Source organism: Schistocerca serialis, chromosome 7, assembly GCF_023864345.2.
Source record: "Schistocerca serialis cubense isolate TAMUIC-IGC-003099 chromosome 7, iqSchSeri2.2, whole genome shotgun sequence".
In the NCBI taxonomy this organism is placed as follows: domain Eukaryota; kingdom Metazoa; phylum Arthropoda; class Insecta; order Orthoptera; family Acrididae; genus Schistocerca; species Schistocerca serialis.
In genome coordinates this window covers 416,527,953-416,541,690 of record NC_064644.1, presented here as the reverse complement: position 1 = coordinate 416,541,690, position 13,738 = coordinate 416,527,953, and the positions used below count along the sequence as shown (strand labels likewise).

The 13,738-nt window shown below is 37.8% G+C and overlaps 1 protein-coding gene across 1 annotated transcript in view; it reads right to left on the bottom strand.

The window, feature by feature from the left end:
• Positions 1–347: 347 nt before the first annotated feature.
• The window catches only part of LOC126412146 (2-aminoethylphosphonate--pyruvate transaminase-like), a 113,179-nt gene continuing 99,788 nt past the window's right edge, over positions 348–13,738 (bottom strand). Inside the window, exons 6-8 of the mRNA XM_050081603.1 lie at positions 12,783–12,942; positions 5,598–5,761; positions 348–719 (exon numbers count right to left, since the gene is read on the bottom strand). Of these exons, the coding sequence (XP_049937560.1) occupies positions 568–719; positions 5,598–5,761; positions 12,783–12,942 (476 nt within the window). The 3' untranslated portion in view covers positions 348–567. The remainder of the gene's footprint in view (positions 720–5,597; positions 5,762–12,782; positions 12,943–13,738) is intronic.

The window sequence follows — 13,738 nt, the reverse complement described above, 5'->3', positions numbered from 1 at the left end:
TATGGCCCTAAATTTCATTAAGGGGACAGTGTAAACAGCATGAATACTGCCTTAACAAAGAGCGTAAGTAATTATTCACATCCACTATGTTGTGCAGAAATGCTAAGAGGGAATGCTTAGGGAAGGTCAGTGTGAGCTATTCTTAGTTCATTCTCTCTCAAATGCATTTAGCAATCATTGCTTGTAGTTTTACTGCCATAAATATCAATTAGTACTAAGCCACCTCGTGTGTGTTTGTATAGTAAAAATAGCTTTGTAACCTCACTGTTGTTCCCTACATGTTATATCTCTGCTTTCAACTGATGAAAGACATAGTAAAACTTTTAATACTACTGGAAAATCATTTGTTTCTGTTGAAGAAAATTTATTTCTTTTATTCACTTACAAAAGTTAATACTTGTATGCATACGCTAGTACTGTTCCATTTTATTCACTTATATCGTTTGGAAGAAAATTATTTATTTGACATCTGAGGGTCTTTTGTTGCCACCATGGTAGCAGAGCTGCATCAAGCCAGACTTCAGACTGAAGACAACAACAACATGGTAGCAGTACTCTCTTCTGGAATTAATACCTCACTGGCAGAGGTACCCCCATATCAGTGAGTACAGCCTTAATGCAGGATGCCAGATGCTGCAAGTCCTTTGGGTGAAGGTCTCCTATGTTTCCAATACGAAAGCTGTCTGCATTTGTCACTTTTCCAGGATAGATGACTTGTCCTAATAAGAGAACATCAACTGTGATTAAAGCTGATGATGAATATTATGAACACAGTAGTAATATGTGATCACTTTAATTACTAAACATATATTATGCGTATATAAATGTACACATGATGATGAATGTTGTTGCTGTTTTTTGATAACTACATTTTCTTTGTGAGTAAAAGCTACAGTGGCACATAGCATTGCTTATTTGATTGTAATTATGAAGAAATAGGATCAAGTAAATAAATAATGTACAGGTAATCTGGCTGTGTAACTTTCGAGAAGTGGTGTGGTGAAAATGAACAATGAATTTTAATAGTGTGAGCAGTAGGCACTATTCCCCAACATAAGTGGTCATCCTCTGTCAAATAATATAAAAAAATTGAAAATAAAGCCATTAAACATTTTCTGCTTGTTTTAGACTATCTTGGTTTTTGCTTACGAAGACCAAACATAGAACTTCGTAACTTGTTAACTCTTCATGTGATCTCAAATATCTTTCTGAGCAACATATAAATAAAGAAATCCATATGTTAAAATAAAGGATTACATACATAAAAAATGAAATCAAGTTCAAATCTATTGACACCAGTAGTTTCTAATTAAACTGATGATTGGAAGAGTGTGCTTATGACATACTGCTACTGGAAAGTCGATTCCCACTGTGAAACTTTCAGATATTCTTACAAATATGAGCCACCAAGCAGACAAAAGAAAACATGATTGTCTTTGGAGTTTTCTGGAAGATTCAGGTAAAATGTAAGATACATGTTGTTTAACATTTGCAATAGCTCTTCTGCTGTTAATTTTCCCACCAGAATTACATAAGAAACAAGAACACCAAAAGACAACATTTTTCAAGATGAAAGCTTAATCAGTCATATAAATGTTTGTGCATTCTCTGACAAGCCACGCTAAATGAATGATATGATTACAGTGAGGTGGTATAACAGAAAACTGAATAATTGATGAACAAACAACTAAGTTTTAAGGCAGCCATACATGAAGCTTCATGTACACTTCAAACGTGTATAATGTGAGAGGTTGAATTTCCAGATTTAAAGTATTTATTGATGGTTTTTTAATTAATGTTTAACAGCTGTTTCCCAAGAAAACAATAGAATATGGTGCTAAAAAGACATCAAAAACATGTGAATTACAAAAGGAATCAAAATATTATTATATGCAAGGAAAAGGGAATTGTTTGAAATGCTTGGAACAAACAGAGAAATAGGACTGATTACATATTACAAGAAATACTATGCTGTCTTAAAGAAAGTGATTATAAAATCTGTGCATAATGGTGAAATTAGTAATTCAGGTAATAAATTAAATCTATATTGGTCCTAGCAAAAAGATAAACAGGGGCTCAGTTACAGAATGAGGGTAGTCTGTGAAAAACAGGCAATAAATGGTAGCAGTCAGGTAGCCAATATATTTAATAATCACTTCCTTTAAGTAGCTCAGAAGATTGGCGTACACAGTTCAAGGGACAAAGCATTAGAATATATGCAAGAAACAGTGCCTCATATATGCAGTCAAATCGCAGTTACTCCCTGCTCTGACCAAGAAAATAAATCCCTCACCAAATCTCTCACAAAGTTGACAAGATCTCACGTAAAGTACTAAAACCCTGTTCTTCACATAGGGTGTGTAGAATGCAGTCAGTCATCCATCCAACACCTCACTATCATGGGGGATATTCTCAGACAGACTGAAATAAGCTACTGTCTGTCATGAGCACCAGGTAGTGGCTCGTTTGAGAGACTCACATGTGTATCACTTCAAATGGCTCAGTATTTTCATTTTTGAGTGATAGTATGATGGCCATTGGATATGTAACTTTTTATGTAACCATCACTATTATTAAATTACATTACATAACTATGAAAAGTTTTTCAAACAATGAAAACTCTAGGTAGGAATGTCAACAATGTAGGAAAAGACAGATTGCTACTTAGCGTAAGTAGACACGTCAAGTTGCAGTCAGGTACATTTAAAAGACACTCACATATAGCTTTTGGTCACAGCCTTTGTCAGTAGAGAGAGAGAGAGAGAGAGAGAGAGAGAGGGAGAGAGCGACACACACACACACACACACACACACACACACACACACACACACACACACAGGTGCGCGTGCGACCACAATCTCCAGTGTGTGTGTGTGTGTGTGTGTGTGTGTGTGTGTGTAATATCACATCAAACGGCACATGACAACAACAAAGATAAGTATGTACATGGGAATTGGGTATCTACTGATGGGGGCTCAGTTATAAGCTAAGAAAGTAAACAAAGGTAGATCTCATCATGCAAATGCAAAATTTATGATAAAGAAGTGAAGGGTTTCCTGGGACTACTGTATGTTATCAGTGATGTCATGTACCACGTGCTCATAAGTGTGGCAAAATGAATGTGTGTCAGTGGTCACAAAACTTCAACAACAGTGCTAGACTTCTCTTTCAACAGTGATTTCAGTACCCTCTCAATACAGTTCAACTTGTTGCAGAACGCCTGCATCCAGCGATTATCAATAGCCATTCTTATCTCAGAAATTCATGGCAGGGTCTACCAGCCATTCCTTCAGTTTGCAACACACAGAACCATATAACATGATATCCATAGACCCTGACTTGGATTGACAATCAGGTGTAGAAATCTATCAGCAATGAAAATTTAGCATGTTCCTCAAAATCTTCAACTGCATATGGCAAAAGAAAAATGACTATCCAATTAGCTTAGACATTAAGGGAAATGACTACCTAAGCAGCTTGAAATGATGGTTAACCACTGTCTGCATTGGTGCCTCTAATCCCAAGGCTTCTTTTCTAAAAGTAACTCTCATTTTCACGTTTTCTGATCTACCTCTGATCATATGATGTGCTGGGAACTTTAGTTAGAAAACCTTTCATATAGAAATTTCACTGCCAGCACTAAACTACTTCATCAGTGAATGCTGCTGAACGCCAGATATCAGCCTCAGGGAGCCATCTGTAGAGTGCAAAATTGGACTTGAATAAAATTATCTGATTATATTGCACATAGAACATTTGAATCCACAACACTGTCAGCACTATGCATAATGGGTCCCATATACAATGGAATATGGGTGATAACAGGATATTGCCAACATAAGTGCTAAAATAGTTTGCTGATAGAAGAAGGCATCCCATTAACGAGGTCTTAGGCCAACAACTTTCTGTGACCCTTACAGTAAAAATCTGTATGGAAGATCTTAACTTCTGTCTCATTATTATGGGAGTCATTGTTTAAGGAAGCCATGGAGATTTTGATTGTCAGACAAGACATGAAATCCAGCCCCTGCTTTAATGAAATCACAGAGAAGTTTCCACTATTGAAGACACTTCGAGGATACTTCACCTGCCATTGGGGGCACACATCTGTAAGGTATACCTCTTTACCACTAGCCATCATCTGTGGCGTGGACTTGCGTGCACAGTGCAGTTATGGGGGAGCATACAAGGGTGCCTCTCGGTACTGTATCATCAGTCTCTTGGCTCACTTTGATGATGGATGGAAGACATGACTGATTTATCGTTGGAGGAGTTGGAATTTGCATGGCTACATCTTTGAAACTTAATAGATTAGTAATAATCTGTCAAAGGGTAAATCATCAATGGTATCCATTGAAGGTTAACGAGGAGTGACAAACACTATTTACAAACTGACATAGAGTTTGCAAACTGGAAGGAACCCTCTCACTACAGTTCAACTTCTTGCATCATATTTTGCCAGAACGTCATGTTATTTTGACATATTTGAAAAACCCAAAGGAAATCCATATTGTGTACAGTCAGTTGATCCTTTCAGTAATTAATGTTCACTTCAACCTGACAGTGTTCTACACAAATTGGTCTAGGGACAGTGAAAGAGGTGGTTGCATGTTTGTGCATAGTAATGGTTATAGACAGTGATCTTTAAAGAGCAAATGCAGCATTTTGGTCATGTGGGTTGCTGCCTTCGAGCAATTGACTGATGTTATTCATGGAATATTTTCGTATTAATAAAGTAATGACCTACTGGACAAACATTAAACTGCAGGTGTTAAGGTAAGCTTTGTATGGATACCAACTCATGTGGGTATCGTAGGAAGTGAACTTCATGACTGAAAGACAAATGAATCTTTCACAAGGGAGCTACTAAATCTCATAATTCAAAACATGTACACCTCCACCTAAAAGTCTGTGAAATAGAGTAAAAAACCACCACCACTACTAGCAAACAAAGAACAATTAAGAAGAGAGAGTGAGTCTTTTGCAGACTAAACACTGGCCACATAATTTTCATCCAGTGTTTTCTTCTATTAAATGAAGACCCAACCCAAGATATTTGTGGTGGCCATCTTAATAATGGGACATATCTTCACTGAGTGTACTGTACTTGCTAAGCTGAGAATGGGGATGAAGCTGAGAGCACCTCTCTTAGCAGATGATGAAACAGTCATCCAGTGAGTCCTGAAATTTAGGAGAGAATTCAAGTTTTACTGTATATTGTTTATCAGTCTGCCAAATTACATGTTGGATTGAGCACAGAGTTTGTCCCACTGCAGTCAAGGCTTCAGGGGCCTCCAACAATGTTCCTCTCTACCATGATATACTGAGTCATTACTTTTCCAGCAAAGTATCTAATTCATTTTCTTAAGAATGGCATATTTCCAGTTTATCCAGTGCTCCCTCATGTTGTCAAGATCAGTTTTGCACTACATTCTAAAACAAAAAGGTAGTGATGGCCATGAAGTGTAGTCCCTTTAAAATCAAAATCATCATCATCATCATCATCAGTAGCAGCATAGTTATACAATACAATAACATGTATCTTTAGCAATCTTAAATGTAATATGAAACAACACTTATATTGTGGCAAACAAACCTTTATTGCTCAGATGAGAGTAGAAAGTGTCGAAAGCAAAGTTGGGATGCTTGGGGCAGAGATATGAAGTTATAATGTGGCTTTCATGCTCTGGCAACTTAACCAGTTTCTGGAATCCCAGTTGCTCCATCCCGTGTTGTAAAGTTTGGCAGTTCTCACGATACCTGTTTGCAATGGCAAAATAATTTTTATTTTAGCATCTCTGAGGATTATTTCTTCATGAAACGGCTCTTTTATTAGTAAAAGAAAGACTGTGGTTCATTAAATGACATCAAAAATGAGTAGGCTAAAATATATCAGTTTCTTTCTGCACATAATGATACTTATTACATAAAACCTTTAAAGTCACTTAATCATTTTATTGTTAGGAATAACTCATTTTCGTACAGTATAATGACAGCCAATCTTAAGTACTGGGTGCCACACATAAAACCAACATGCCTCATGTAATGGTTAATCATGTCTAGGTGAATCACTTATGAAGTGACAATCATGTCTCAAAAGTTGGCTGCACTGCATTTTATCGTAAAATTGAGTGCATCAGTTGTTAGAAGATCATATTGTCAAGTTGTTACAGAAATGGGGCATTATAACAGCATTTTGATATTGAGATTCTTGCCTATTGTGTGAGTACACTGCAAGAGTTGGTAATCAGAAAAAAAAGAGTTAATTATTGTAACTGGCTGTTAACATCAATTGCTAACGGTTACTTGGCCCCTTGCTTTACTTCATGTCAGATGAGGCCGAGTTTCATTTGTCAGATTATGTAAACTCCCAGAATTGCAGATACTGGTTACAGGACACCCAATATATTTTGTACAAAGAACCTCTCCACTCAGAGAAGATGGTGTTTGGTGTGCTTTGTCCGGCATGCACATTGTTGGCCCACATTTTTCAATTGCATCTTAAACAGTGCCAAATATCTAGAGGTCTTTGACTCTTTCTATACACAATTAATGGATGCAGAGACGCTGTATGCAGTATTCCAATAAGATGGAGTGATCGCTCGCATATCGAACCAAAGTATGGCCCACATCACCAACATGCTCCCTGAAAACAGACATATCACTAGAGATTTCTGTCCCCCAAGATCCCCAGACTTTGCTAAAACACAAAGTGTTTGCTGATATCCTTGCGCAGCAGACGATCTTAAACAAGAAATTATTAGAGAAAAGAGCATCACACCTCAGAATTACAGAATGTTGCTGGTAATGTCATCATATGAAGTCAGCAATGCCTGGATCCCTACGGCCCTCACTTCCAGCATCTCATTTAAACAGGTAACTACATGTTTTTAACGTTACTATTATCTGTTCTTTTTTAATTAGTTCATTGTTACTTGCATAGCGGGTGCGAGGCTTACCAGTTTTATGGGTAACACCCTGTAAATTTATGTGGAAATGTGTGTTATACTACCCTATTTACCAAACTCCAGCTTTGCTTGCCACTGACAGTACACAGTACACTGAAAAAATTGCAAGGGGCTTCAAAAAGCAAGTTACACATGTTATCCCACACTAAGACCATTGCACAGCAAGGGTGGCACATCATCAGAAGAGAGTGTGTGTTCTGGGATTCTTGAGAGACAGTTCTGCTGTGGTATTGATAACAAGTGCATCACAGCGAGGGAGTGAAATGGCATTGCATCTGGTAACGTACCCCACAGTTGAAGAACATGGGACAGTATGATTCCTTGAACAAAATGTCTAAATTGCACACTGACCATGAAAGTATGGTTGTATATGGACCAAATGCAATGTCGCATCTAGCAGTAGTGAAATGATGCCAACAATTTAATCAAGCCCATACAGACACAGGTGATGCTGTCCAGGAAGGAAGGCAATGACTTTGACCACAGACAATAATGTCCAGGCAATTGAGAAACTGATTCACAGTAATTGTAAATCTTCAGATGATAAGGGCATTCATACAGCGATTTTTGAACAGATCTGTGACCAAGGAATGGATTTGTATTGTTGAGGAATTGAACAATTGGTAGAATGTTCCAGCTGTTGTTTACAGCGACTTAGTAACTACGTTGGAAAATAGTGACATATATGTGTGTGTCACTTTAAAGGGTACTGCAGCATTCAGTAAAATGTAGTTGGCCTGCCATAATAGTATGTAACTTTCTTTTTTTTATTGAAAATCCCTCAAATGTTGCAATGACTTGGGGATCCCTCTGATCAATGACTACAGTGTAAACAGATAAGCACATTGGATGACTGAACAATCATCTGCATTCAAGTTGACAGAGATGAGAAAAGTATTGTACATTCCCATATGAAAAAACAAAAGTGATGGAAGTTATTGGTTGAGATATAGCTGATCAAAGGAACAAAGAAATGTAAGACACGCACACATTAATGGGCATAGCAACACCAGCTGTTTAGAAGCAGGCATTGTGAGATGAAAGGAAATGACTGTGCCAATAACTATAGGCAAGTTTTGCCAAGCAGGAGAAGGAGAGACAGGTGGGTTTCAATGATGGTAACAGAATAGTGTAACAAAGCACTGTAACTATGAGAAATGTGCTGAAGATGATGTCCCTGCCCAAACCAGTCAGTTTAGAGTTGAGTTTTCTGTGGCAGGTAGAATGGCCACCAGAATGTGTTAATGTTGTTCATATTTGGTGTTGATACCAGGCTTGGTAGGGCACATAATGGATGGAAACATCATCAGATGTCGACTGTTCACTGTGAAGGACATGGGATGCCACATCCTCATCTGAGATAATGTTGTTAGCCCCTGACAGAATTTGAAAGGGGTGTCACTGCAGGTCTCCATTTGGCCAGCTGGTCGAATCGTGCAAAATTCAGATCTGTGGGGCATTCAGATGTGACAGTGGTCCAATGTTAGACTGGATGGAAACCTGAAGACAGTGCACTCATTGTCGAGGTTCCTGTCAGCCACACAAGGGAGGATCGCCATATTGTGCACCGACAAAAAAGTAATCTTTTCACAATTGTGCCTGCCATTGAAGAAAATGTAATGGACTCATTGTAACATTCTGTGTCATCCTGCACCATTAATTGGAGACAAGCAGCACCTGGACTGGAGAATTACCGTCCCTTGTGTAGGCTGCCATTAACACCACAATGCAGATGGATGCATTTGGAGTGGTGCCATGATGGGGAAGCACGGACTGTAGATGAATGGCATCACAGATTGTTCAACAATCAATTATGATTCTGCACTAACCCAGATGACCACCGTGAGCAGCTGTGGTGGTGACTTGGGGAAAGGTCCCTTTCTTACAATATTTTTGAGAGGCACAGCAGTGTTATTCCTGTGTCATGGGGTGGGGAGCAATATGGTACGATTTCAGGTCAAGGCTGGTAGTGATTGGGGGAATCTGATGGCACAACAGCATACAACAGACTTTCTTGATCCTTCATATGTTGCCTCTCATGTGACAGTATTGTGGTGCAACTTTTCGACAGGACAATTGTTGTCCACACGTAGCATGTGCCTATGAATTGTCTGTGTGATGTTGAGGGACTCCCAAGGCCAGAAAGATCCTCAAATCTGTCCCCAATAGTGCATACGTGGGACCAGCTCAGACGTCAACTTTGTCCCAGCACCAGTATCCGTGACACCAAGAATGAGTTCCAACAGTTGTGGGCCAGCTCGCCTTGGAAGAGAATACAGTGACTTCATGACATCCTTCTCAATGGAACCAGTGCATGCTGCAGGATGCAGTGACTGCAACATCATACTGATAAACAGGCTCATACTGCCAAGGTGTTGGTTTTTTTTCTTTTTTTCGATTTTGTAAGCAGTGAAATAACATCACAAATCCTCCCAACCTCTGAAGTTTCATTTCTTTTCCTCCTTCCCTTCTGTGTGCTTCACATCTTTCATTCACAGTATAATAAAAACAGCAAATGGCAGATGTAAAATAAATCTGCTTCCTGCAAGTAAGTATTGCTGGTAACTCTTGTGACGATTATGTTTATTGTACAAGTCAGCAAACTGAACTGGAGGCCAGGCCAGGGTGGCAGCATTGTTGTTTTTACACCCAAGAAAGAGAGTGGAGGTATTAACAACATACGCTTCAGTCTTGTGCGTGGATTGCTGCCACACACCAAATGTCTATTTGCCAATGACCTGTATATGATGACTATTAAACTTTATTGGCACTGTTTTTTTTACAATACTCCTTCCTCATTATGACTGTGACAGTGTTATATGTCCAAATAAATCAATGTCGCTTTCACTCTGATGCTTCATTTCTTCATAAAAATCTAATGCATGCTTTTTCAATCTGTGTTGCCTCATTCATAGGTGATTACTTGGTTATTCTGGCCACATACAGCTATTTCTCTCATAATTTTGTTGCTGGCCTTGACTTTCAGCTCTATGAAAGTATACTGTGAAGTTTCCTCACATCGGTGTTTTTCTGTTTTTCATAAAGTCACAGAAACTGCTGCCTAGTAACACTTTTATCCCTATAATCAGTGAGGTATTTTTTCTTCTTCTATGACTTAGATAATTGAATCCTGCTTGACATTCTATACCTCCTTCCAAAATTTTCACACTATCAATTTAATCAGCTTTTAACATTTTGCTAACAGGTTTGACTTTTCCATTGGCACTGCCACTTGTTTCTCCTTCTCATTGTCAATCAGTTTAATGGTATTAACAGCAAATCATTACTTTTGCATGTGAAATTATTTTTTTGCAGTCACTTTTCATCCTTCACTGCAAAATAACAACACACTAATCACATAACCAAGTTAGTTACCACTATGATGAATTGTATGGCTTGCTTTATTGGGTAATACTTATACATCAGAGATACATATTCTTATAGAGGTTTTAGCATTTAAAGGTATAAAACATGTTTTCAAATCTCCTTCACCTAAGAAGAAAAAGTAAGTATTCCAGACTTCGAATCAAGAACAACTGCCAACATGAGTGACTTAGAAGTGGATATCCTTGGTGCAGCAACACAGCTTCGATCACTTAACAAAGCCAAGGCTTCCAGTCCAAATTGTATATCAGTCAGGTTCCTTTCAGAATACATTGATAAAATGGCTCTATACTTATCAACCATCTACAACTGCTCACTTGGCGAAAGATCCATACATAAAGACAGGAAAGTTGCACAAGTCATACCAATATCCAAGAAGGGAAATAGAGGTAATCCGCTGAATTACAGAGCCATACCACTCATGCCGATTTGCAGTAGGATTTTGGAACATTTAATGTGTTCAAACATTATGAAATTCCTCAAAGAAAACAATTTATTGACAAATAGCATGGATTCAGAAAATATCATTCTTGTAAAACACAGCTAGCTCCTTATTCTCATGACGTAATGAATGCTATATACAGGATCTCAAATTGATTTCATATTTTTAAATTTCCAGAAGGCTTTTGAGGTCATTCCTCACAAGAGAATTCTAATCAAAATGCATGCCTATGGAGATCACCTCAGTTGTGCAACTGGATTCATGAGTTCCTGTCAGAAAGGTCACAGTTCGTAGAAACTGATGAAAAGTCATCAAGTAAAACAGAAGCAATATCTGGTGTTCCCCCAGGAAATGTTATAGGCTCTCCACTGTACTTGATCTACATAAACAACATTTAATTGTTTGTAGATGGTGCTGTCATTTACAGTCTTGTAAAGTCATCAGTCGATGAAAACCAAAGATATCTGTATGGCTTGAAAAGTGATAATTGACTCTAAATAATGAAAAGCATGAAGTCATCCACAGGAGTACTAAAATAAATCCATTAAATTTTGGTCGCACAAATCTAGAGGCTGTAAATTCAATTAAATATTTAGGGATTACAATTATGAATAACTTTAATAGAAACAATCACATAGACAATGTTGCATGAAAAGCAGACCAAACACTATGATATATTACAAGAAAATTTAGAAAATGTAACTAGTCTATTAAAAAGACTCCTTACACCACACTCTTCTGGAGTATTGTGGTGTGTTGTGCTATCTGCATCAGGTGGGACTGATGGAGAACATCAGAAATGTTCAAAGAAGGACAGCTCATTTTGTATTATTGTGAAATAGAGGCGAGTGTGCCATGGGCATGATATGTGAATTGGGGTGGCAATCATTAAAGCAAAGGCATTTTTCATTGTGACAGGATCTTCGTGTGAAATTTCAACCACCGACTTTCTCCTCTGGTTGTGAAAATATAGGGAAAAATGATCATTATGATAAAAATAAGAGAAATCAGAGGTCACACAGATATTTTTAAGTGCTTGTTTTTCCCGTGTGCTGTTCAAGAGTCAGATGGTAGAGAAATAGTTCGAAGGTGATACATTGAACTCTCTGCCAGGCACTTAATTGTGAATTACAGAGTAATCCTGTAGATGCTGATGTAGATTAAATTTCTTTCCAACAATATTTATGATGGAAGTGAGATATCTATTACTGACTTCCAGACAGAAACAAATGTAAAATGACTGTGAGACATATAAAATTCTATTGGTTTGTGAGATTCTAGTCATGCCTAATGAGCCCTTTCCTGATGGGACGTTAAGTCCTAATCTTCCATTTTATAAACTTCCAAAATTTCAAAGAGATTGGTGGATAAAAATTAGGACAAGCAAAATTAGAAGAAATAGCATTTAAAATGAAAAAAATAAGGCACACAAATATACAGAACTAGGGAGAGAAAGAATGCTAAATACAAATAGATAAGGTGTGGAAGGGTGGCTGTGACAGGGCTGAGACATTTTTAGACTTGTTTTTGCATGCCAGCCACTCGATGTCTTCACTTTATAGTTAGTTGTTACCTCTGTTCCTTCCATAATTTATAGAGGTGAAAATTTAATAGCTATAAATTTCAGGTGACAGATGCAGTGTTTACAGTTCTTACAGTGGATGGGAGGCCTTTTATTATTATCATAATGTTCAACAGTTAATGCAGGAAATCACTCCACTGGAAACTTGAAGCCAGTAAGAAAAAGATGACTGGGATGGTCATAAGTGCTGTGTTTCTTGAGTGTTTGGGAGAAGGTAATGGAACACCACACGGAGCGAGAAGTTTGAGTGAGATGTTAAACTGTGAGACTATCCAAACTGGTGCAAAGGTTGATGGTTTTGTGAAGGGGGAGTACTAATGTATATGAAGTCACACTGGAATATTGTAACATAACAGCAGGCGGCTACCACAGGCAACTTTACAGTAAGATTAAATAAGTTGTTACCTTTTTACTCGGGCAGATACTCCGCCTTCAGATTTCAGCTCTCCGAGAGCTCTGTGTAGTGCAAGTAGACAATGTGTGGGGGGTGTAAAGCGAAATTGTCCACATGTATCCAAGCCATCGAGCTGTGAGCACAAGTCTAAGCTCAAGCTGCGGCAATTTCCTGAAAAACAAAGTTTTGGGATCACTTTACACACACTTACATCACACCAGTTATCTGTTATATAAGGAATAATCAGTAACAGTACAAATTCATCTCTTAATTCACTGTTGTGGAGTTCCAGGAAAATATGGTGAATGGAAACAACTTTCTCTAAACTGTCTTGTACCAGATAGAAGCTCCATTTAGTTCATGGAACAAACTGTAACAAATAATCTCATCTGAAGGTACTGAAAAATGATGCCCTACACATAAAAATAAATCTCTCCAAAAATTAGAATCTAAAAAACTTCACAATAAAGGATGGCAGCCAAAAACAGTTGCAGGATAGAATTTTTTTATTAAAATTCTTGACCAAGGTTTCGGTACATATAAATATACCTTCATCAGAAGTACATTTCCTGAATAGAAAGACACATTCATTAGAAAAGCCATATCAACGAAAGTGAGAAACAGAAGCTTAAATAACGGTGAAATTGCTAAAGTAATACAGACACACAATCTTTAGTACTTACTAAAATTACATCATGCACTGGAGAACAATGAAACAATTATGCCAAAAGGCGTCGTCAGTAATTAAAATATCATCTCCATTTGTACAACATGTGTAATGGGTACAGGATCAAAGCGAACAGTTTAACAATGTTACTTCGCCTATGAACTGTTGAGACACGAGTGTGAAGGCACTAAGGTAGATTGTTTCGCTGAGAGAGGGCACTTGCATGTGCCAGACTCGCGCATATTACAATCCATAAATACATACATAAGCGCATCAAAATTATTAAAGGTTGTGTTAATT